General features: G+C 40.8%; 2 protein-coding genes across 4 annotated transcripts; both read right to left on the minus strand.

Moving 5' to 3' along the window:
* Positions 1-97: 97 nt before the first annotated feature.
* msantd1 (Myb/SANT-like DNA-binding domain containing 1) lies at positions 98-5,204 on the minus strand. Its single transcript, XM_072686852.1, has 3 exons — positions 4,712-5,204; positions 3,643-3,927; positions 98-450 (listed from the first exon to the last, which is right to left on the minus strand). The coding sequence occupies exons 1-3, from the start codon at positions 4,969-4,971 to the stop codon at positions 201-203; spliced, it is 795 nt and encodes a 264-aa protein (XP_072542953.1). The 5' UTR covers positions 4,972-5,204; the 3' UTR covers positions 98-200.
* Positions 5,205-8,881: 3,677 nt separating this feature from the next.
* dtx4a (deltex 4, E3 ubiquitin ligase a) lies at positions 8,882-26,689 on the minus strand. 3 transcript variants are annotated; one of them, XM_072687839.1, is made up of 9 exons: positions 26,585-26,689; positions 25,496-25,713; positions 21,580-22,561; positions 11,362-11,423; positions 11,077-11,238; positions 10,860-10,921; positions 10,439-10,759; positions 9,561-9,650; positions 8,882-9,117 (listed from the first exon to the last, which is right to left on the minus strand). In XM_072687839.1, exons 2-9 carry the CDS (start codon positions 25,704-25,706, stop codon positions 8,890-8,892), a joined length of 2,118 nt encoding a protein of 705 aa, XP_072543940.1. In that variant the 5' UTR covers positions 25,707-25,713; positions 26,585-26,689; the 3' UTR covers positions 8,882-8,889. The 3 variants fall into 3 exon arrangements, with proteins under 3 accessions (XP_072543940.1, XP_072543939.1, XP_072543938.1); XM_072687838.1 differs by having other exon boundaries at positions 26,366-26,689; XM_072687837.1 differs by lacking the exon at positions 26,585-26,689 and adding an exon at positions 25,842-26,250.
* Positions 26,690-26,835: the final 146 nt, after the last annotated feature.

Here is a 26,835-nt window from a genome sequence, read left to right on the forward strand (position 1 = left end):
AGTTATAAGTGACAATCACAATACAGAAATCTGAAGGACTACACACTCACAAATGACCACTGTCCTCATGTTTTATAAAAACAATACCATGGTTTAATCAAATAAGATCACAGATGGGAGGTAACTTTTGCTATAACAATATCTGGCTACTGTAGCTGTGTGTACACAGTCAACACTCATAGGTGGTGTGTTTGATGGGTCTATGACTGGGAAGGTTTAGTCACTGTGGTTGGGATCATTTTCTCCAGCAGGTTCATCATTCTGTCCTGGAGCTGCAGACTCTGCACCTGCAGGAAGTTTTGCTGCTGCATGACTCTGCGCACCTCTCGGCACGTCTCCTCCACCGCATGCCTCATCTTCCTCTGTTCGCTCAGCATGGCCTCCATCACACGCACCTTCTTACGACGCAGGGGCAACGGGGACATGCGCCGCCTCTTTACCGCTTGTGATCTGAACACATACAAAACACAGGCCTAAATGTACACTCTGAAATTATCAGATATGTTGGTATTATCTAAATTCTGTAACAGAACAGAGTTTAATAATATAATTTAATAATTGTATTATATATTGAATTATTTTTAAACATTTAAAAAAGTATACATTTGAAACCCCTTGGATCTGTAGGGAAACAGCAGCATTCTTCACAAGCCAGTGCTTGGCCAGTGTTACGCAAACATTTTAATGTTAACATTTGACTTAAAACTGATGAAATTAAATGAAAAAATTAAGAGTGGGAATCGGATCCAAAATTCTATATTAGTGGCCTAGAACATCTAGAACAGTGTGGGTGAACATTCTAGAACTGTCTGAATGAAGACGAACAGTCTAGAACAGTGTGAATAAGGGTAAACATTCTAGAACTGTCTGAATGAAGACGAACAGTCTAGAACAGTGTGAATAAGGGTAAACATTCTAGAACTGCCTGCATGAAGACATACAGTCTAAAACAGTGTGAATAAGGGTAAACAGTCTAGAACTGTCTGCATGAAGACAAACAGTCTAGAACAGTGTGAATAAGGGTAAACATTCTAACACTGTTTGAATGAGGACAAACAGTCTAGAACAATCTGCATTAAGACAAACAGTCTAGAACAGTGTGAATAAGGGTAAACATTCTAGAACTGTCTGCATGAAGACAAACAGTCTGGAACAGTCTGCATGAAGACGAACAGTCTAGAACAGTGTGAATAAGGGTAAACATTCTAGAACTGCCTGCATGAAGACATACAGTCTAGAACAGTGTGAATAAGGGAAAACATTTTAGAACTGTCTGCATGAAGACAAACAGTCTAGAACAGTGTGAATAAGGGTAAACATTCTAGAACTGCCTGCATGAAGACATACAGTCTAGAACAATGTGAATAAGGGTATACATTCTAGAACTGTCTGCATGAAGACATACAGTCTAGAACAGTGTGAATAAGGCTAAACATTCTAGAACTGTCTGCATGAAGACAAACAGTCTAGAACAGTGTGAATAAGGGTAAACATTCTAACACTGTTTGAATGAGGACAAACAGTCTAGAACAATCTGCATTAAGACAAACAGTCTAGAACAGTGTGAATAAGGGTAAACATTCTAGAACTGTGTAAATAAGGGTAAACATTCTAGAACTGTCTGCATGAAGACATACAGTCTAGAACAGTGTGAATAAGGGTAAACATTCTAGAACTGTCTGCATGAAGACATACAGTCTAGAACAGTGTGAATAAGGGTAAACATTCTAAAACTGTCTGCATGAATACAAACAGTCTAGAACAGTGTGAATAAGGGTAAACATTCTAACACTGTTTGAATGAGGACAAACAGTCTAGAACAATCTGCATTAAGACAAACAGTCTAGAACAGTGTGAATAAGGGTAAACATTCTAGAACTGTCTGCATGAAGACAAACAGTCTAGAACAGTCTGCATGAAGACAAACAGTCTAGAACAGTGTGAATAAGGGTAAACATTCTAGAACTGTCTGCCTGAAGACAAACAATCTAGAACAGTGTGAATAAGGGTAAACATTCTAGAACTGCCTGCATGAAGACAAACAGTCTAGAACAGTGTGAATAAGGGTAAACATTCTAGAACTGTCTGCATGAAGACAAACAGTCTAGAACAGTGTGAATAAGGGTAAACATTCTAGAACTGTCTGCATGAAGACGAACAGTCTAGAACAGTGTGAATAAGGGTAAACATTCTAGAACTGCCTGCATGAAGACATACAGTCTAGAACAATGTGAATAAGGGTAAACATTCTAGAACTGTCTGCATGAAGACAAACAGTCTAAAACAGTGTGAATAAAGGTAAACATTCTAGAACTGTCTGCATGAAGACAAACAGTCTAGAACAGTCTGCATTAAGACAAACAGTCTAGAACAGTGTAAAGAAGGGTAAACATTCTAGAACTGTCTGCATGAAGACGAACAGTCTAGAACAGTGTGAATAAGGGTAAACATTCTAGAACTGCCTGCATGAAGACATACAGTCTAGAACAGTGTGAATCAGGGTAAACATTCTAGAACTGTCTGCATGAAGACAAACAGTCTAGAACAGTGTGAATAAGGGTAAACATTCTAGAACTGCCTGCATGAAGACATACAGTCTAGAACAATGTGAATAAGGGTAAACATTCTAGAACTGTCTGCATCAAGACAAACAGTCTAGAACAGTGTGAATAAGGGTAAACATTCTAGAACTGCCTGCATGAAGACATACAGTCTAGAACAATGTGAATAAGGGTAAACATTCTAGAACTGTCTGCATGAAGACAAACAGTCTAGAACAGTGTGAATAAGGGTAAACATTCTTAAACTGTTTGAATGAGGACAAACAGTCTAGAACATTTTGAAACTGTCAGAAGAAGAAAAAGCAGTTTAGAACACTGTGAAATTGACTGACCATTCTAGAACCATGTCAATTAGGGTGAACATTCCAGAACTGTCTAAATGAGGACAGACATTCTAAAACTGTCTGAATGAGGACAAACAGTTTAGAACAGGGTGAGTGTGGTTGGTATGGCGTAATGGATAACACTACACTGCTGGACACCCTCTGGCAGCCTGGGTTTGTTTTCCTACTCAGGCAGGAAAACCACACTGTATCAGACTACATTTGCCAGGCTGTGGTGAACAATATGGCTTAACGGTTCCTAATTTCTAATTCTAACTACAGAGAAACAAACAACCGCAGAACAACAGATGAACAAAGCTTGTGACTGGTCAATTCAAATTCATAGCCAAAACAAATGGTAAAAAATGGTAAAAAGGTATGCAGGCTTTTAAGCATGTGAAGGTGCTTTGTTTTACTGAAAGTGCACTGAGGTCTCAAGAGGCCTTGGGCAGAACTCATAATACTACATTTGGCTGCCTCTGCAAAATGATTTACTGGATAAGAGTGATACATGCCATAAATTTAAACAAAGAAGAAAGCAGAACACTCTTCAGACTCAACAATCACACTCAGGCATGTCAACATTGTGTTTCTTGGAGAACTTCAGAATGACGAGCTCTAGGCCTGTGTCTATATTGTCAGCCTTTTCCATATTGGCTTTCATCATCAGAATGCACAAGAATAGCCAGTCAGTTCACCATCCTTCTGGATCATGGCTCTGTCAGTGGCATACTGACACCATGTAAGTTCTGCCTTACCTGGACTCAAATGAGCTCACAGAGATTTCTGTCCCATCTTCCTCCTCTTCCTCTTTGACCTCCCTCTCCTCAGAGGAGCCAGTGTACTCGGGTAGAAAGCCTAACATTGGAGTTGCGGCCTGAGGCAATGAAGACTCAGGTTGGGAGGTGGATGCTCCAGTAGTTTGTGGGTCTAGTGGACTCATGTGGGTCTGCTCTGGTACCTTGGACAAAATCCTCTCAATAGACTTAAAGTACGGCCAGTCAGGTATGCTGGTGCTACCACTGGCTGTGTACTTTAGCTTCCTGTGGAGTGAGGCATATATGTACTTATGAAATATACTATGTTTTATAGCATGTAAAGCATTTAAAAGGCACTGCATGTTGACAAAAGACTGCATAACTTTAATAGATAAATCACCCATATATATATATAATTGTATAACTACTTAATTTAGTGAATGCCAACAAATATCTAAAATTATCTTTTTTAAATTCATTTGTCAGAGATGATTTCCATACAATCAAAAAAAAAATAAAAAAAATGTATATATATATATATATATATATATATATATATACACACACACACATATATATATATATATATATATATATATATATATATATACACATTTTTTTTTTTTGATTGTATGGAAATCATCTCTGACAAATGAATTTAAAAAAGATAATTTTAGATATTTGTTGGCATTCACTAAATTAAGTAGTTATACAATTAAGTGGAATTTGAAAATGTTGGTTTCATTCTTGTATTCACGCTGGATAGATTTCATATAATCAAAAAAGAAAGAGAAAGGTTGTACATTGATTGAGCTGAAATTATAATATATAAACTACAGTAAAATAACTGAAAATAACTTAAACAAAACCAAAAAAAACAACAAATAAAAAACAGCAGGCCCCCTAATGGTACCAGCATCATCCACTGGGAGGTGGCATACTTTAAAAGCCACTGTGTTAAAATAAGCAGTGTGAAGTAAGTGTCAAACGGTCAAATGGATTTTAACTACGTGTGCCGATTTAAAAACATGTCCGAGTGCTTAAAAAGATCTTAAACATGTACCCTTACACTTGCCTGTACTGGAATGTCATGTTGGTGATCTTCATCTTAATCTCCTCTCTGTGACGGTGCTCGCCGGTGAGTTCGTAAAGTCGCTTCGCCATGGTTTCGTAGATCTTAGCATTGCGCTTGGCCTTCTTGAGCTCGGTGACGTACTCCTCCCAAATGTACAGAAGCCCTTTCATTTCCGAGTCCGTCCAGTTACGAGCCCGCCTGTGCTTTTCGTTGGAGCTTGGCACTATGTAACTGAAACAGTCCTCAGCAGACATTTTGTAAACCTGTCAAGCTTTGTTGTACGAGCAGATTTGCTGCTGTTTTGCTTTCAGTGCAGTAAAGCTTTTAGAAAGCCTCTTTTCTTCCCTCGTTCTCTCTGAGCCTCTTCAAGCTTGTGCTTGTGTGTGATGCAGGCCACACAATCTGCCCTTCCCCCTCTAACACAGTTAAGAGGCATCAAAATGGGGCCTGGAGGGCTGGAGCAATCAGCTTTAAAAGCTTTTAAAGAGGGAAGTTCGTCACGGTGATGTCAAGTTGCCCAGGCAACGGCCTGCCAAGCCCCTCCCCCTCCAGCTCCCCCCCTCACTCCCACCCCACTCTGTTCCCTACCGCCTCTCTCTGGGATCTGTAACAAAAAGCTTTTAGCAGAAAGCTAATGATGTGGGTCGGGCAGCCAGGAAATCTGCATGTGAAATGTGACTCCTGAGGGGAGTGAGGCTGGTCGGAGGAGGGGGGCCCTGCGGGTAGTGGAGTGAACTGTTGCCTTGGCAACGTGCCTTGCTCCAAGCCATGCAAGCCAAACCTTAATGTGTTTAAAAGCTTTTAATGAAGGGTACGTCGCAGAGTTCCTCGCCTGACACTTAGGAGACGCAGTCGTGAATTCACTGTCAGTGCACTGCAATCTGAGAGAGCAGCCACGCTCGCATTTAAAAGCACACAGTGTCTAAAGCAGAAAGAAGCCGTGCACAGCAATGTTAGCAAAAGTGCATGCAAAAACAGCACGACTGCCCAAGCTGCGCCTTTCAGATTGAGCTTTTAAAGGCTTGGCCAGCTGGGTTCCTGACCATGTGGACACTGTGGGCATTGTCTGAGTACTTCCACCCCTCCCCCTCTTTCTGCTTCTCTCCCCTCATGCATTTGGAGGAATAGCACCCCACATCCAGTGCTTCCGATTACGACCACGTTTACTGAGGGTCTTAGCAGCATTTGTGTATGTGTGTCTGAAAATATTAAAGGCACAGGGGGTCTCCGCTCTGCCCACACATAGACCGAGTGTCTGATATTTACTGTGGCCACATTATTATGCACTGTGAGCAGTGGGCGAAATATCCCCTCATAATCTGGGGTCCCATGCTGGCCAGCCACTCGAGCACTGGCAGGCTGCCAACATGCTGGCGCTCAAGTGAAGCAAAAGATTTGGTTAATCATTTTTTGTTGATCTGTAAAGAATATGTCCTTATTTCATTTTTATATTAAGCTTGTATAGTTTATATAGTTTATCTTTTTATCTTAAAATGCCACCAGTGATACAAGCTGTAGCTCACGTTTACTAGTGAAAACTCAAATCTTCTCAAATACTGTTACAGAGTTAAATATTAAACATTTAAACATTGTGACTATTAATAATATCATATCTTTAAAGTCATTCTGACCAATCATATCATTAAGCACATGACATATGCTTAAAGTTTGACTAGTCATATGTTAACACTGATGCACTCAGTATGGAATATCATTCTCTCTTATAAATAATTAAATTTTTACTAGTAAAACCAAGTATTTATGAAATGAAAAGGTACTCCGCATGATAAGTACTTAGTAACACCCCCTTTAGGAAGTATCACATCTTTTGTCTTACACCATATTTGCATGCACTGCCCTTTTATTCACATATTTAATGTTGATGTTTAGGTCAGAGGGCTATTAGGGCCATTTAGATTTTTTTGTTTGATTATTTTTACAGACAGTTACATCCAGAATTTGCTGGTATTTAATTGACTCCATTCATCCCTCTACAGTGAAATATTCCCTTATGCCACTGGCTGTTACACAAGCCCAAAGCATTATTGATCTACGCCCACACTTAACAGTTGGAAAGGTGTTAATTTCTTTAGAAAAGTGTTCTTTTAGGGAGGTGGGCTAGTGCACTATAGGCCCCTGTGGAGCGGCCTAAGCTTTTGGCCTTTGTTTTCCTTACATTACTTTTACGTTAATACTTTAAGTAGTTTTGAAACCACTGCTTTAACACTTTTACTTGAGTAAAAAGCTAAAGTTGATACTTCAACATCTATAGAAGTCTTTTTAAACCCTAGTATCTACACTTCTACCAGAGTAATGAATGTGAATACCTTTTGATAAAAACAATGCTAAGGTGATGAAAACAAATGAACAAAATCCACACATCTCCTTTTTTCCCCTTTTCTTTAATATTCATTCAGTATTCCAGCAGCTATTTAATATGCATGTTATTTTGTACAGACTTATATTACACAGCAACAACAGTTCTAGCTCCGAACACTGGTTTTCTTTGCAGCTTCCTCTTGGCAGAAGTCTTTTTTTTTTTTTTTTTTTTTTTTTTTTTACCGTTATAACCATAGCAACTATCATGAAAAAAATTACAAGTGCAATAAGTGAGAGAGAAAACTTCACAGTACAAAAGAAGAAGAAACTAACAGCTTATAAGACAGTACTGAAAATTAAAAAATGTATAAAAAAAAACAAAAACAAACAAAAAAAAGTGTAATGAGTGCTCACCTCATTTACTTGCCATCACACTTCAAAACCATGATTTTGATTAAAAAAACAATGTGTACATAAAACACATACAGCACACAATATACTTCAACTAGAAATGTAAGCTTACATTTGCATGTACACACATGCACAAATGGCTTTACAGCAATACTTTTTTCTTTTCTTTTTTTTTCTTTTTTTTTGTAAACATGTCCATCATGGACCTACCAAGGACCGACTAGAATAGCAACCGGAGAAAGTTTGACCACTGGACAGGACTATTCAAGAAGTAGGACTGGATGGTTCCGTAACAGGTAAACATCATCTGGCTTGCTAGACTGCTAGCTACGATGATGGCGATCCTTATAGAGTCTTGGGCTGCATGCCATTACATCACACCTCAGACCTTCACAACAGTTTGAAATGAATGTCAGTAACATCCTATGGCCTGTGATAGAGCTTATAATACTGGAAACATGATTCAGTTTCGCACTGGTCCACGTGTTACACATGTAATCTCCGGTTGCAAGTCTAATCACAATAAAACTCGATTCGATTCACTCACGCTTTCCATGTGGCTTAAAGAAGGAAGGGGTTGGGAGGAACGTGGCCGTTCTGTGCATTGGTCCTCGACCCCCCCGGTTCAGAAGCGTTAGCTGTCCCACAGCCGTGCCTTCTCCCCTTGGCGCCACATGTTTTTACTGATTAATACTGATTAATACTTTAAGTGGTTTGAGTTTAATGCCTGAAGGCAGGATTACCAGTCCCCGACTTGGATTAGCTTCAATCTCTGAAATCATGCCAAAACATTGGCTTCTAACTTATTCACTCTAGAACGTGAAACAAGGGAGGATACAATATGTATAAAAAGTAAGTGATTAATGTAGAGTACATAAAAGTAAACCTGATAAAAAGACAACTTCATGAGAACATCAACTGCAGTACCATGGACATGGATATGGATGGAATGTATCATCAAGTGCCACTAGAGGGCAGTAAACATTCATTTTCAGTCTGAAACTGCCGCTGGAGCTTCACAGCAAAATGTAGGGGGCCTCAATTGTACAAAAGGACTTTTTTTCCACTTTGCACTGAATGATATACCTACATGCACAGAAGTACCTCAAGTTTGCAGTACCCTTCACAGAACTACGATACAGGAAATTGTTGAACAGACACCAGCAATAGTAAATTTGTACCAACATCCTTTCAAGGTTTCAAGTTGGTCCATCTAACAGAAACCGTGTTAAAATCTACGTTAAAAGCTTTAGCTTTAGCTCTCTTCCGCAGCCGAAGGGACGATACCACGGAAAAGAGTGGAAAAAAGTGACTTTTACAAGTCCTTCCAGTTTCTTTAACACAACAGCGTCCAAATTCCAGTTGAGTTGATCTGGACTCTGGACTTGGCACCGCTCCCTCTACCTCCCTCCCTCCCTCCCCCTGTCCCACCCCTTGCTCTCTCAGTCTCTCAGACAGTCTTCCTCAGTGATGCCCTGCGCCCGCAGCTCTTCTAGGACGTTGTCCAGGTGCCCGGAGTCAGGGTACCCATGGCCGGTCAGGTTGGAGCCAAACTCAGTCTTGTGATGGACTTCGTTCCAGATGACCGTGTCTGCCTCACCAGTCGTGCTAGAGGTCCCCACAGAGAAAATCAGCCTGCGGTCCCAAGCAACCAGCAACAGCTTCAACACCTAAGCAGGAAAGGGAGGTTAAAAGGTACTGGGTCAGTTGTACCAGCTTAGTCCTGGACTACACAGCATTCAGAAAGGACATTCTCCATTGACAGGAAAACACATTTTAGTTCTAGGCGAACACATGATCCTGGCAAGTTGCCCATACTGTTTAGTATGGACAACAAAGGTTCCAAAATGTTTTTGAAGTGTAGACTTATGGTTTACTTCTTTATTACATTATTGGGAAATTATTACAATATTACGTGCTATACAGGTTTTATGGCTAATGTTACAGGTATCAATACACACACTTCCAAAACAGTAACACAATTCCAATTTAATCCTTTTCCCATCTTGGTATTGAATTTTACTAGCATTTATTCTAAAAGGGGTTCAGTGGTCATATACACACACAGTGTATTTTAGTGTGCAGCTGTAGGTGGAAACGAGGGCAAACTTACCAGGCGGCCTTTCTCGCTGTCTGGGAGGTAACAATGCCGGGGGAAACCACGGGCTGTGAAAGGTTTACCAGGGTTTGGGTGTTCAGGTCCCTGTTGGCAGAAAAAGAAATTCAGGCTCTGTTTTGATCACTGACAATTAGAGAATTACGTCGATCACAAAAGAAACCAATTAACCTGATATTCAGAAAGCTGAGTCTGGACTTTACAAAATTGTACATATAACAATACAGCTGAATATTGAATTGTAGAATAATAACCATGTGAACTATGCTTATGTTATTATGTTCAATTTGTTTTTAAAATATATTCTTCCAAAATGACATGATGACATTACTGCTTTGGGGCCAAATTCATATCTTTCAAAAAATAAAATAAACCCAGTCTTAACAATGTTCTTATGTGCAGCTCTTATGTGCGAAAATAAAAAGTTCAAATATTGTCTTGAAAAGATTTTGTTAAGATTTTTAGTCCGGAGTATAGCGTTCAAACATTGGAAAGCCATTCTTTTCCTTATGTAGAAACTAATAAAACATTAGTTCTACTAACTAAAAGAACAATCCCCACTTTCAATCTATTTCTAGTAATGCAGCTATTTAAACTGAAATAATTTGACAATTTTAGAGGCTAATCTTCTACACTTTTACAGTCAAGCGTGAGGATATTGTTAGGTTAAGAAAATAATAGAACAGAGAAATAAGACGTTTTTTCCTAAGTATAAAGTTAAGAAAAAAAGTTAATCTAAGAACCCTTTCTTTGTTAGAATCCAGCCCTCTATTTACAGCACACAGGATATGGTGCTGTAGGTATCCATCCTAAATAATACTATTGTGGACGTTGTGCACAGGCCAATGCTTTTGTCAGCATCTGACAAATCCTACCTGAATGCCAGGTGGTATGTTGTAGATAATGCGGATGGTTTTGCAGTCGGGGTGTCCGGGCAGTGAGTGGGGGATGACGTGGTACTCCATCTTGCCTGGTGGCTGGTTACCAGTTTTTACACCATAGATGGTCTTGCAGGTGGGGCACTGCAGGCTACCGTCTTTGTTTCCGTTGTTGTACATCGCCACTAGGCACTGCAGGTGGTACTGGTGTCCACACTGAGACAGACGGCCCACAGACTCTGCCCGAGAAATACCACCTACGCCAGGGCCTTTATAGCCAGAGGGTCCTGCCAGAGCCTCCATACAGATCGTGCAATCCTGCAGAGGCAGAAGAGAAAGAAGTAAGTACTGCTCACACCAGAGAAAAATAAACAAACCAACAACTGAAAAACAGAGACTTTGAGAGTTGACGACTTACCTCCTCGGGGGGGTTGCGAACCTTCTGCAAGTACCGTCTCACAACTTCCTCAGGAGTTCTGCCTGTTGATGGAAAAAGTAAATGTGGAAAAGTCAGCAAATGCTCAGCAAACACATGTTATTGCATACCCATGTAAACCATTCTCATATGAAGCCATCAATTAAGTAAAAGAGTTAATTAAGATTGTGTAATATTGCTAACAGTGTAATCTCCAGACCTTTGCGGGCCTGTTTCTTGGTGGTCTTGCGGCAGCAGTGGCCCAGACCTGGCACCGGCTTGATGTCACTCTTGCTGACAGGTGGAGGGTGAAGCACCAGTTTGGGTGGACGAGTCAGACAGACAGGAAGTCCAGCAGCACTCATCAGGATGCCGGTTATTCCTACCGGTGGGGAAAAAAAAATACAGAAGTCACTTCTGTACTTCTATTGTGCCATAATTACTGTTACTGTTTGTTTAAATTCATTTATTTATTTTTATTTATTTATATATTTATTTTACTCACCAGCCAGGGCTGGGTGAACAGGGCTGGACCCATTAAGGTTTTTAACTGGGACTGTGGGGACCCTGAAAGACACGAGAAAGCACTGTTAAATCACACAGTTGTGTTCTACAAAGAAGAAATACCTAACATCATAATCGAGTGTGAAAATGCATCAGTGCATCATGATAAATTGATCAGAAAGTGGTGATTCATTAAAATAATTTTTTTTAAATAAAAAAATTATATTAAAAATTTAAATGAATTATATTAAACTGTAATAAATGAATCAATGAAGTGTGAGCTTATTTTGGTCTGAGATTTAGTTATTTAGATATTATTTATTTTAAATAAAGAGAAAACATTTAAAAAGTCAATTTGGTTACTTCAGACACATTTCCTTAATCAGTGTAAATTCTAAAATGAATTATGAATCAAAAATAATTAATCAAACTAAATTGATTCAGTTTAGGCCTATTGATGCACTAAATGGCTTCTTAAAGAGTTATAATGTGGTTGTCAGAGGTTTATGTGGCTACATTCCACATAATCTGGCATTTCTCTGTATAAGGATGGCAATCTAAGTCCAATCAGATATCGGGGCCGACCTGTCTGCCTCACACCTGTTTTCCTTCTCCACCCCCCTCTTTGACCTGAGGAAATGCAGAGTCATGATAAGACTATATAAACCAGGTCACACCTTCTGCCAGAACGGTTGGCTGCTGACAAAAATAATTGTTCTAATTTTAGAACGAGCCAGTGTTGTTAGTACACACTACAGCCCTAGTTAACACTTGTATTGTTACTAGTCAAGGCATATTACTCAGTAAGTACCATGAAACTAATACAGTTTGTACGTTGTTAAGAGTGAGGCACAAGTTTGTTTCTAGCACATAAAGGGGTTATAAATAGAGCAGAAATCAAAAAAAGGCAGACGAGGACATTTGGCTTTAATACATTATTACGAGAATTGTGATTTTAATACTTATGCCAAGCATAGTATCACAAGATCACTCTACCATATCAATTGGTCAACAAATTATTATACAAGATCTATGCTTAATATGCTCCATAGCACCCAATCAACCAATGAACCAACCAACCATCACTAAACACTAAGGCAGTAGTTTCGAACCCAGGCTCCGGAAGACCCCTTTGCACATTTTAGTGCTTTCCCACACAAGCTTCACCTCAGGATTGTTAATGAGCTAATTAGTTGGATCAGGTGTACAGGCCAGGGGGTCCTCCAGGACCAGGGTAGTGAACCCCTGCACTAAAGGCTAGTCTTAAACTAAATTGCAGTGTCAGTTAAGACTCCCCATTGGGAACTGTTGTTAAGCTTAGCCTTAATCTGGGCCTGGGAAACTGTCTCCAATCATTTTTACAGCCTGATTATGTTACTCTGTTATCAGTCTCTCTATATCAGCACAAAATCCTTCAGACTTATTTAAATGAAGAATAGAAATGATTGACTGAGGAAGTGTTGGTCACTCCATCACACACTGGCCAACTCTAAATCATTACAGTCTAAAACACATAAAAATATGCTGAGGGCAACAAACTGAACAATCTTTCCAGCCATGTTGTGGCCTGAGTAAAGTTAATCCAGAACTATCAGAACTATCAGAACTATCAACATCACTGAACAATAGAAAACCAGAACAGTCCTGAAAAATACTCACGGGTTAACCTTGATAACGGTCATGTTGTCTATTAGTCAATCAAACGAAAACAGTCCGGGCTGCACACAGACGAAAAAGTCAAGTTCTCAAAACCCTCTTGTTATTTTTCTAAATAGCCAAATTAAGCTAGTACTGAGTTACAGAAAAGCCCAGCTTCTCTGAGGGGTCCTCAGTTTCTCTCTCCCTCTCTCTCTCTCTCTGAGGATGAATGAGTGTCTCCCCTCTCATCCTGCACTGCCTCTTATAGAGCTAATCCACCTGTTTCCATCTGTTGACAAACGGCTGGCAAAGGTGAGGCACGCCATACAGCTCGGGATTACTTTGCAACGTCACACTCCAGCACTCCGCCATAAGGTGCCATCACAGCAGCACATAAGGCATGCACACACACACACACACACACACACACACACACACACACTTCTTGTTCCATAGCAGGTGAAAGGCTCTGAATAAATGTGGTCGCAAATCTGTGACTGCTAATGCATGATACAGTAACCAACTGCTCAATACTGAACAAATCTATAAAGACTCACATTATATTTTTTATATGATTTTCTCAAATCAACTGAGATCAATATTACATTTTCGATACTTGTGTTTTGGTGTTTATGCGTTAAAAATGTTTTTATTCTGCAGAACAGCTCCAACTAAATACAAATTTCTTTCAAAGGAAATAAAAATAAACACACAGTACAGCACGAACAGTAATCTTAATAGACAGTACTGAACTGAACTATAAGCAATACACAAACAAACAAGATGTATCTGGATGCTTAGCTTTGCTTACTAACAGAGGGTAAATGAGACCCCCTGGGGAAAAGAAAAAGAGAAGGAGGTTGGCGTACCCATGATAATTAATGTTAATTTATTTTATACAGTACTGTAAAATCATTACTTGGGGAAAAAGTGACGTAATGATTGGTAGAAATACTATGCAGAAACCGCCAGCATGTTGACGCACTGCTCTTGAGTATAATGGGAAAACGTATAATATTCGGGTAAGAATTAGGTTAATTTTGCGATTTGTAATGTCAGATTTCATTTAGATGCAATGTGGCTCCTCATCTCTTTCATCGTATGAAAGATTAGCTTTAAATCGATTTATTTATGCATGCATGTTACATCACTGTAATAAAACATAGTAGGCATTTAAGTGTTAATTAAAAAAAACTATAATAATAATTAAGCAAAGTAATTGGTGCGTGTGAGTGTCTTGGCTTAACCAAGCCTCTCTTGAAGCCTCTTCAGTCTATTTAAAATCCCCATCGAACACCTATTTTATCTAATTAATCCTTTATTACAGCAAATCAGGAGAGCGGATGATGGAACTGAACGAGTCCATACAGTCAACGGAGTTCAAAGACGTCAACAACCAAACCCAGTTCTTCTGCCCTACACATCAAAAATAGTACTGATCAACAACAAGGCTGTGTTGCTTTATTTAGATCGTTTCTGTTACACAAAAATCTCCAACATGGCAACTATACAGGTGAATGGAGGAAAAAAAAAAACATTTGTAAATGATAATTCAATGGAAGTCAAGGTAAAAAGATCTTCTTCCATGTAATTTTGCAGCATTTCTACTGGTCCATTCATCATGAAAATTGCCAATGTAAAGAACTAATGGGGGGGATCTCTGTATTTATTAAAATGTAGTTTAGTGTTTTTACAGGCACACACTTGCTCCAAAAATGACTTAAACAGTATTAAGTTTTCAGACACAGCCCCCACAGGAAACGAGGGCACTTTCTGAAGTACCATATTTACGATGCAATGAAAGCATTTGTTTATCTGACTAGAGCAGGCCAGGTCTCTGTGGACCGTACCGGAACATACCACACTGTTCCAGATCAGTCTGTTAGACAGTGTGTGTGTGTGTGTGTGTGTGTGAGTGTGAGTGTGAGTGAGAGAGAGAGAGAGAGAGAGAGAGAGAGAGAGAGAGAGAGAGAGAATGAGAGCGAGCATGAGTGATTGTTCATGATGAACGTACGTAATGTAGGTTAATTCGTAGTGAACGTGTAAGATGTGATGAAGGTATTTATCTCTATTTAAAAAAAACACACAGAGACAGAAGGAGGAGGAGGAAAGGGGGGGAAAGAGACACACAGACACACAGACACACAGACAGAGGAAGAGAAGTGGAGATGGGGGGGCTAAACCTCTGGTCACGTTTGCTGCCAGCTAATCTAAGCGGCATTACCATGAAACCCATATGGCCCACAGGAGTAATCACCAAGTCACCTAATGATACCTGAGCAGCTGCAGCACCTGACCGACACTCAGATGGGGAAAGAAAAGAGCAGGTGTGAGGAGCAGGAGGGCAGGCTAGCTGAAGTTCACTCTCGCTGACGACAGTCCCATGTCACTCTTACTCACTCAGGAGACCCTCCGCCTCAATCCCTACAAAATCCTTTTTACTTTCTGCTGAACACACTGGTCATCTTGTTAACAACTACGCAGAACAGCAGATCACAATCAGAACCATTTACTTTGGACTGTCAGGATTACACCACCAGCCAAAAGTTTGAGAACACCCCCAAATTTTCTAGTAGTACACTGGTGCAGACGCATGGCCCACTTTTACACTATTGCAAGTTTAGACGCCTACTATTATTTTTTTTGTTAAATACAGAATATCAGCGACCGTAAGCGGCATAACTATGAAATAAAAATGTACGGATGTGGGAAACCCGGGCCAACCCAGATATTTTCCAAGTGGACATCTTTCAATGGCAATACATTAAGGATGTCCTGATCTGATCCAGATTGGGCATCGGCTACTTCAAGTCCCGTCCACATCTGATCCTTCATTATTAGCGCTAAATCACTGTGCAAGGGTGCCATGAACACATTAATGAAGACATTACTCCCAGTCTGCCAAAGAGAACAAAGCAGTTTAAATATTTGCAGCGCGAGAGCTTTTTGTTTTCAGTGTTCTGGCTGCCTTTGACAGCCTTTCCTCCAGATTCTGCTTTATTAAATATGAGCGTCCCGCTGCTTCACGGCTGTTTGTTTGTTTCCTACAAATAAGAAATCATAACATATTTACGAAGGACAGAGAGAGAGAGGGAGAGAGACTGCTGATCAGACATAAATGTTGTCCAGTCATCTGGGGTCTGTGCTCTCACCTGCCAAACAGTGTAAGAATCAAGCTCTCGCACACACATGCACACACCTACGCACACTCAGTAGAGGTGTTTCCCTTAGCTGCACTGAGTAAATCCTGTATCAAAAAGCTCTTTGCTCTCTCTAGTGGTTCAAAAAAGCAAGACAAGTGGTTGTGACCTGCTGAGACTGGGATTTCACACTCTAAAAGAAAAACAGAACAAAATGAGGAAACAGTCTCGGGTACAAGTAATGTTGGGCGGCATGACCAAAAATTTATATCACAAAATAACCCAATATATAGAAGAGATGAAACAGCTGTAGAATTTTCATTCTGCAAACTGCTACACAGCAAAAACTGAACCTAAGGCCTTCCAATGAATGCATTCAGCTACTTTAGTTGCACCCATTGCTCCTGTACAGATGTTCTATCCAATAAGATAGGTTTCTCTGGAGCAGTTAAACATGAACCTATTGGCACCACGCCTAATGCCCATCATGGGCTAGAGTGGTATAAAGTCTCCCAGCATAGACCTGTGGCGCAGTGGAAAGGTGTTCTCTGGAATTATGGTGCTCAATCCAGTACTAGTGGAAGGAGTTGGGGGTGATGTGGGGTGGTCATTATCCAACATCCTGACCTTATTTATGCTCTTGCTGCAATAAATTTCTCAGTGAGAGGGACAGAGAGATAGATTTGAGAAACATTTCACAAGCTTCAAAACTAAAAACATGTTGCATGAACAAAAGGCAAGTATTCTGCTAAAATCGACAACCAAATTAGTCGTAATTTAATAGTAATTTAATAGTTGATTAGTTGGTGGCGTGTTTTTCATGTTAACTAGAAACGGTTTGGGACACACATGGACCATGGATTAATTGCCAATATTTAACCACTGCCACTGTTTACAGTAATAATTCCATCAATCTTGATGCAGAAACTGTGACGCAGGAATGACGGAGAAAAAAAATTGGAGCACACAAACAGACCATGTCAAAATAAAACTGAACAAAGAGATGATAAAATTACAAATTAAAATTAAGCATTAGCGTTTTTTCTTTTTTTAAGTCCCATTTGGTCTCCCTTTTCACTTTTTGGCAGAACTGCTTTAGCTGCACATCCTTAGTTTTAAATGTCGACAGGAAAAAGATGAAGTTTGTTTTATCCTTTATATTGACAGAAGTCCAACCCAAACACAGTGAATTTCAGAATAAGTTATTCATCTTTATTGTCTTCATTGTTGAAGAGCTATTTAAGACAGCAGTTATTTAACATTAACATTATTTACCAAGAGTTAAAGGTAATTTATTGATTCATTATCTGTATAATCCATTGTTTGTTTCAATAATTGATAGATTCAAAATAGTCGCTTTTTGCAGGCCTAATGAACACCTTTATGGCTAATCTTTTATAGTCATCCACTGACTATGATGTTTTATTAAATAGAGAAGCCTCACAGGTAGATGAACACATGTGTAAATGAAGATCACAGCAGCCTACACACAGTCAGGCAGGAAACTTACACTCATTGTGCATTCTGTGGCTAATCCTAGGTGCTGGTGTACAAAACAAGTTACAGCATCAAGTCTAAGTGGGCAGCACTAAACACGGTTATTGCGACATTCAGCAACTTCTGATTTTTTGGGAGTTGATATGGCCTAAATGTAACAGAAGCAGGCTTGGGAACGAAAGGCCCTTGGTTCGAACCCTTGGACAGGCAGTAAACAGCAAATTTACTTCCTTTTTAACATTCATGGCTGACATACAATTGAGGAAGACGCCTATGCCCTGGGCCATTAACAGCTGATTGTAATCTTCAGGAAGCCATTTGTTGACAAAATTACACTGTCTGTGAGACTAAACTTACCAGTAAAAAACATTACACCTTTTAGGAATTGCAAGTCCCTCCATGTTCACAGCTCAAAAAGTAATTAGACAACTGAATGGTAAGTAGTTTTGCTGCTTGGTGTGTCCCGTTTCCTCATTACTTCATGGCAGATTAAGAAGATAAAAGGTCTGAATTTGATTATACATGCTGCATTCGCATTTGGGAGCTGTTCAGTAACCCCAAAATCCTGGAAGACCACGAAAGACACAGTAGATGAATGCAAATTTCTTTTCTTGATGGGGGGGGAAAAAACTTCACACCATCTAGTAAAGGTCAAAAGCAGTCTTGAGGAGGTGGGCACACACTGTAAAAGTCAACACTTAATAGTCTTTAGGAGTTTGAATACATACACAGAGACTTCTCTTCAGGACGCAAACACTGGTAGCACTGAAGAACAGAAAAGGTATACACCTACAGAATAAATCTTAAACAAAAAATATAAATCAATAAAAAAAAAAATTTAAAAGCCTGCCCGGCTCTGGGAAATCTTGGACATTTTTTTTTTAAAGAAAGAACCTCATACCATTTGTAAAGCATGACCCATTACTGTACCTGGACTGCTCATTACATCCAAGAGAAATTTCAAGACAATGTCATGTGAAATGCAGTTTGGCCATCCTAAAAGACAATGATTTAAAGCACACAAGCAAATCCGTTTTAACTTTTGGCTCAGACAAAGTTCGGATCTAACCCCTACTGACATGTTGTGGCAGGAAATACGCAGTTCATGCTCAAAGGCCCACAAATGTCACAGCATTTGGTTGAAAGTATGGATGCTAAGAGGGGTGTAACCAGCTATTGAATGGCAAGGGGAAATCACTTTTTCCCCACAGGGGGATGAGTGTTAAAAATCTGTTACTAAAGACTCTGAACGCTGTTGCTGCGCTTGGTTGTTTATTCAGGGTTCCTTTAACCTTTTTATTAATTGTTTGGTTTAAGATGTTATGATATTCAGTGTTGAAATGTGCCCAAATACAAAAATTCAGGCAGGAGAACGCTCTTTTCATGGCACTTCTGTATAAAACTCGGAGGGCATCATTAGGTTGACTGGTAAATCTGGATAGTAAATAAAATGGCTACATTTGTGGGGCCTAAGATAACCTCAGTCTGTTTTCTACAATACAATTTTCACACAAAAATCTCCATTCCTGACACAATGTGGATCTGGCAGTTGTTGTTTACACTGTATTATAATTGTTATAAATGGAGCAATAGAAATGCTCCGAAATTATTTGATATAAAAGATTTTTCCATTGACTTCCACTGAGAATTAAGACGGTTTTCCTGTCTCCTGCACACCTGCTATTTTGGAGATTTTTTTACATGACAGCAACAACATGCTTGTTGTGTGTGTGTACATCATGTCCACTTCACTGCGACTTCTTGTCAAGAGTTGGGGTTTAATGGTTATTTTTGAAATAGGCTATTTAAGCAGAGCGTCATTTGTCTCTGTGTGAGTGAGAGAGACACATAATGAACTGAACTTTCAGTCAACATCAGACTCATCCAACTGATCAGTATGCCAGAGTGAGTGAGTGTGCTTGCCTGTTGGCTTGTCCAAGCTGTCTAGAATTCTTTCCTAAACCTCTATTCACACGGCCCCTCTTTACAGATCCAGCCTGAAGCTGCAGCGTTCCAGTGTCTGAGACAGGCTTTTGTCTCTAAAGGACAGCGTCTACGTCTGGCTCCCTCACACTCACACACACACTTGCCCAATGAACCCAGCTCCTCCAGCACCATCACCACCTTCAAGACAGACCGAATCTCCCCCCCTCCTCCCCTTCGTCTCTCCAACCAACCACCACCCCCTTAACAGCATTGTGCTGCAAATACAAACTAGGCTACTGCCTGCCAACAAAGGTTGCTGTGGATACGCTCGCTGCATACACACATATATACCCTCACAAACACACACACACTTGCACAATGAGGCCGAAGGGGCCCCCAAGAATGAGCAGAGCCTGGGAACTGAGGAAAAGGAGAACCAAAACGAAGCGAGGGATGGGGGCATTCTAATAAAGGAGTGACCTGTTGACATTGATGGAAGACTCCCAGCTCTAGTCTAGAACACTTCCTCTAATTTCCTTTACATCCAGCTCTCCGTACTGAACACTCAGCACTATTAGGGACTCAGGAGATCAATGGGCTTCTAACGATGCCAAAAAATAACCTCTCTCTTGCCTGACACTCTTTACAGTGAAAAAGAAAAACCTCAAAGGCGACATTCAGAGTACAAATGTTGTAGTTGCTTAGGCAAATTGTCTAAAACCCAGTAATTTTGATTATATAGGGTTTTTGGAGAAGCAGATCATATTTAAACCTCAGATATTTAGTTTTGTTTGCTCTTGATTGTTGAAGAGAGTGGTATCACCATTCTCTTTGAGGCCTTTAGAAAGAAGATCGCAAATACATCTATGAGTCTGGGAAGGGGGTTAAAAAGATATCAAAACACTTAGAATTCAGTCGTCCCACTGTCTGGAAAATAATTTTCAAGTGTAACAATCAGGCAGCCCTAGGAAGTTCAGTCTATGAGCAGACTGCAAATGTCATCACGAGACCTACAGGTAGCTCTTTAACAAGTTAAAAATAAAAAGTTTCATTTTCATGGAAGGTGTGCAAAGAGGAACGATTGTGTGCATATATACACACACAATCAAAGGTTTTCATGGGAGCGTCCCAATATTTTAACATGTAACATAACACGTAACATAACATCCATCATTTTTTTTAGGCACCTAAAACTATTGGGGAGTCACTCTTGATCCAGTATTTTTATATTGTACCTCAATATTGACTATCGGTGGATTTCTATAAATGAGATGTGCTGCTAATTAACACTAGCACTGATTTATTTTAAGTAGCTGTTTTTATTGTTTAACTGCCCTTTTTATAGTTTTATTATAGTTCTTATAATCAAGTCTGACTGACCTCCATAATTACCGAGCTCCCAGCTCCTTTAAAACACTGTAGTGAAATCATTTCATGTGTGACGTGTGTGCAGTGGTACACACTCTGACCTGACATTTTTTGTGTTCGACTTGCTCGGGCTATCATTTTGTGAATATCATCATATCACATGTTGTGAAGGTGCCATCATTTGTTTATCTAGAATTGCTTCTCTCAGTGTGGAAGGCGTTGTTAATGATGGCTTAAAACCAGATAAAAGGTGTGAGCCACTCCTGCCAGGAAAGCTGAGACAGTTTCCACAGTAGTTGGGTGTCTAAACATGCACAATTTAAGAGTAAAGATGTGACGGAACTATATTTTCCCTACACGGGCATTGGCAAAAATGTCTGAAGAAAAAGCAGCTAGTCAAAGCACTAGAACCACAAACAATTCTAAACCAAACCAGCTACTTAATGCTACCATGATAAAATTCCTGAGGTCACTGCACTAAATATGTCAACGTTATGGTCACACTGATTAAGGCAATGCTTGTTATATTAACTCAATACAAGCTTAAAAACATTTATATCTAGCCCTGGCCTAGTCCAACAGTTCAGTAATGGGGTTGCCACATTACTGGGTGCGAGTGAGTAGCGACAATTGTTGCTATGGAAACTCACCCGGAGGCGATGAGTGCCCGCGACTGTGCCATGGCGATCCTCTGGAGGGCGGGGCGACTGAGGCCAGCAAGGCTGGAGCGTGGAGGCAGTGGAGCGGCACAGGCTGCCGACGCCACAGGCCCAAGGACCCGGGCAGAGGGGGTGGGGGCACAGGTGGTTGAGGTTGAGATGAGGGCATTGGATGGTGTGGGCTGAGCAGCGTTTGGCGCCGAGGCAGTATGTGGAATGGTGGAGGGAGGTGGGGGTGGGGGGACCGTGGGGGGAGGTGGTCGTGAGGAGGAGAGGGACAGGGCGGCCGTGGCCGAGCTCAGAAGGGAGAGCGAGTGTCCGAAAGCACCCCCACTGCTGGCGCCTGAGGTGGAGTTCCTGTGAGGTGAGAGTGCCCGGGATAGGGATGGCGGGTGGGGGAGTGTGAGAGAGTATGAGTGGCTTCGTGGGGCGACTTTAGGACTAGGGGGCTTAGGCAGGGATGGAGGTTTCCGGCCCAGAGTCTGTGCCGCCATGCTCGGAGTCTTGACGCCCAGAACCAGCATGCATTGCTGACAGGAACATGGCTGACCTAGGGAAGTAATAGCGCTAGCAGGAAGAGCACCGCTGGGATAAGCACTTCCGTTTCCTCCAGTTATCCCTGACACGCCCACTCCCAAGTGTCCTCCACTCCCATTGGATGCCCAGGCGTGCGGTTTCGGTAAGGGGCCCGAGACGAGCGGGTAGGCCAAGTCCGAGCGCCTCTGGACACGGCGGCGCCGCTGAGTCTGCCGGTTGATTTGGGTCATGCCCTGCAAGTCGATAAGGTAGCAGAAGCCTAGTGGAGTCAGGTCCAGCCAGGGCTGCTGCCGGTCACGAGCTGCCTGAATGGCGATGCCCACCTCCGTATCGTATGCTGTCCATGAGCCAGAGTCATTTTCCCACTCCCACACCCAGCCCTGTCCAGGAGCAGAGCGTGGGTCGTAGAAACTCCGGCGAACTGGCCGCAAAGTACCTGTATAAGAGTAAGAACAGTCACAGTCTGTAACATAGATCAGTGTACAAGACCCCCACATCTATTTAAAATAGAGGCCATTCTAAAAACACTGCCAATCATTTGTGTCCAACAGTCTACCTAATGACACAATATGCATGGATTCCTTTAACAGCCGCTTCAATGTAATTTGTAGTCTCTCATATCACTTACGAGAGTCCACAGAAATGATTGCGTTCTATCAGTGTCAGACAAACATTCAATTAAATCTGATCATTCAAATGCTGTTAAAAGAAATCCAAATATGCAAAAATGAAACCACCACACGCAAGACACTGCTCTCTGTTTACATCTCAGTCGTGTCCACTGATCCCCTTAAAATAAAATACTGTATCTGTTTTTGGTGAAATAATCACTGTGAACTGCTGCTCTGCTTTGTTTGGGTACAGAAGACATTCTCCCTCAGAACGATCAGCCACTTCCTCAAAATAATAATTTTATTAAATTAAAAAATAAAAATAATATTAATAATAATCATCATCATCACATTGACAACTGGAATTATGTATATTACTGTACTGTACTGGAACTATATATTATGATGAATAAAACAAGGGCACACCAAGTCGCTTGCTCAAGGTATCACTATATTTCCCTAAGGTCATTTCCACAACCTAAACCTTCCCTTTAGTCATGAAGTCGTGCTTTACATTTAATGTTCATGTTTTCTGTTTGCTTATTTAAGTGTCTTATGCAAATTCCTAGTTGCTTCCTATTAGTAAAAAAAAGCATACATATTAGAAGAATGTCTCCCACAGTGTAGGTTTGTTTCTGTGATTCACATTCTTTTAACAGAGACTTAATTCTTAATCAAGTTACAGAGGCTTAATTCAGGTTAGGGAAACAGAGACTGAAAATATAAAGATTTTAGACCTCTAGTGTATGTGAATGTGCCTCAGATATAAGAAGCACATTCATGGAATTCCACATCTTTCACAATTTCTGCAGTGAAAGAGAAGACGAAACATAACCTCCACATGAGCATCAATGTATGATTAGTCCATAAGAAAATTTGACAGCGCATGAAACGCAACAAAAAGGGTATTCATTCAACCCCTAGGTCTCCTCATGACCTCACTCCACAGCTATTCGTATCTCTCCTCCTCCCTCGTGGTTTTTTTTTATTTTTTTTTTTTATACTGGGTCGTCACCCTTCGTCTGCCCTCTTCTACAAGTCTCTCCATCTTCCCATGTGGGCCACTCAGCCTTCCACAATGGCCTTTGTCAATGGTTGGAGGGTGATGGAGTCTCCCAAAACTCTTAGCAGCCAACAATCCTTCCCTTTGTTTTGGTTGCACTTCACTCCATGTTAATGTCTCAGACCAATTCCGCCTATCTCGCCCAGGGCAGTGCACTTATTGCACTGATGAGGGTTAATTTGCTCAGTCATTTAATGATTAGGCGACCTTACTGTGCTTTCATTAGGTTTACAATTAAGTCTGCTATTAAGACTGGATGGAGAATTAGCAATAGCAAATAATATATTAAACTTTCAGACTGCTGTAACTAACCAGGGTGATCTTCCTACCCCATGCTACATTACAAAACTTACATGCATCCATGAAAGGCACAAAGGACAGTAATGTTATGTGATCACATAATAAGGTCATACTTTGCAGTTTTCATATTCAGCACCTAAATTAGATACGTATTCCACAAAAATGTGCTGAAATCATACAGGTCACATCCACCTTAGCCAGGAGTCAAGACTACACACATTTAAAGTAGAACTGTAAGACAGCCTGTTGCATGTTTCGGGACAAGGCTCTCCATTTCATACACTTTGTCAATGAGCAATCCATTACAACAGGCTCTAACTGATTAAGCTGCTCAATGTTGTAGAGGTAAAACTTACTGTACTTTAGCTCTTTAACAGTAACACATGAACACTAAATTCTCATTTGACAAAAAAACGGAAGCAAAAGGAAAAATAAGAATTTGTAAACCAAAAACCGAAGAATAGAAGACATGCATTTACAGGCTCTGAAGTCACAAACTTCCAAGGAAGGTGCATAAGGCAGCATAAGGCCCCCCTCACAGTTAGCAAGTTAGATGGATGCTCGGGCCTTAGATGTGGTTAGCTCATTGGTTCAGGTTTGCTGTATTAGGGTGTGGGTCGCACGTTACTTTAGTACTAGGGTATTTGCTCACAAATAGCTTTTGTGTCAAATCTATTTTGTACCGTGGCTATTAAACTGCAATATCAGCTTTTCGCTCTCTCAGGCTGATAGTATTTATTTTATTCTTGCATTATGAAAACACTGCTTTATTGCTGCTTAGACATCAGCCTGAATGAATCATCACTGTGCTTTTATAAAGTCTCTAATATTGTACTTTGTTAAATTCTCATATAAACTGAAAATCTTAACATTAAATGTACCTTGATGAAAAAAGTAGCAATAATACAGAATACTACAGAGATAATCATATATGAATTGTACAGTGAATTTAGATGGGGTATTAAGTAAATAGACTTTATGTTTTAAAGAAAGTTTATTAGAAATATAGAACATATTTTATGTAGAATTATCACAGTTCTTTTATAAAGGTATTAACCAGGCACTCTTTATTCTTGCTCGAGGAATCACTATATCGTACTGCACAACCAATGAATTTTATGAATCGTTACACCCTTAAAGGTAATCTATGTTATAACAGCTGACAATAAGGTCTTTGCCCCCCTCCCCAATAATTCAGGGTTTCCCTCCATCTTTACGGAATAACTAGGGGCACAAATGTAAATCAACTTCAGGAATTAACACTGATCAGCATGCTGTGTGCTTTTAACGCCATGCATGTGGTTGCACATCAGCTCCACGCATGGGCGTTAATGTGCAACCAGTCCTTAAACGAGCCTGAACTACACCATGACTTTAAAAGTGACATCCATCTTACCGGTGTCTTGTCGGAACTGGTGCATGGATTGCAGATCGATGATGTATGGAGATAGTCTGGAGTCGACCTGGCCCAGCACCACGCTGCCGGCGCCCCGGGGGTCGCTGCGGATCACCGCCTCGATATGGTGAGACACGGCCGGGCTGTAGGGCCGCCAGCGCCCGTGCTCGTTCAGCCATTCCCATACGACCACGGCCGACGCTAGCAACATCGCACACCTGCGAGAAAGAAGGAACCAGCACAAGGGTTGTGTTTTGCAATGTAATCTGTGCAAAAATAATAAAATAAACAACAACAACACTGAGCATTGTTAATTCTGCAGCAGATCAAACAATCCACCACAGACCTTTTGCCCATATTTACAACGGAGTCTCCCGTTTCCAACCCAGAGCCCTGCAGCTCTCCACCTGAAGGAGAATCCTCCTAATCGCAGATGTATTCAAGCCACGTTAGTTGATGTTATAAAGACAAAAAGAGCACAAATCAGCCGTTGGGGGTTTAGGGAGCTTTTTGGGAGACCTTTAATCAGTGAAGTATGGTGGGCATATTTAACTACAACCGCTAGCTCACAAGCTAGCTAACAAAGCATCGGGCACAAAATGGGCCGTTCTGCAAACAAAATGCCAGCTATTCCAACTGCGATGGCAGTTTATAACAAGCTTAAACGCTATATTTCAGGAAAAAAAGAAGCTGACAGTTGGTACAGGTCTGTCGTTTGCATGCAAGCTGGCTAACATCGCTGCGTGAAATCTGCAGCTAGCTAGCCTAGCGCTAGCTCTCGCCTTTCACCGTTTCTAATGATGACAGTTTCAGCTCAACACAAAGAGACAGCCAGAGAATATCGACACAAACACACACTTAAAAAACTACCTTTAGCCTTCCTTTGCACTTAAATAACCCAAGGCGATTGTAAATCCTTTGCCAGATACATCTTTAGTGAACCGTTCGCCCAGAGCGGCTGTGCATCAGCGATGTCTGGATAGTTTTCCAGCGAAATCAAGTTACTGAGGTGTTTCCATCCAATCCTCAAACAAGGCTAGCACGTCAACGAGGCGCACAGTAAGTCCCAAGAAGCAGCACATGTCTTACCAACTGCTAAACTGTCATTTGCACTTGCACTGCAGTTTCTCAAGTCTACTTCATATCTAGCATTTTAGCACGATAGTGATGGACTCCTGCTTGTTTTCGTGCATTTCTTCTTTCGTGCGTTTCCACGCCCAACCACAACAAAGGGGCCAATCACGCCTCCCTGTTTCCACAGTCTCCGCCCCCTGCCTGAAGAGTAGCTCTGTGCGAACGTGCTGCTGTTTCTGCTTGGAGTTTTTAAGACACGATACAGC

The sequence above is a fragment of the Salminus brasiliensis genome, chromosome 9 (assembly GCF_030463535.1).
Source record: "Salminus brasiliensis chromosome 9, fSalBra1.hap2, whole genome shotgun sequence".
NCBI classification, from domain to species: domain Eukaryota; kingdom Metazoa; phylum Chordata; class Actinopteri; order Characiformes; family Bryconidae; genus Salminus; species Salminus brasiliensis.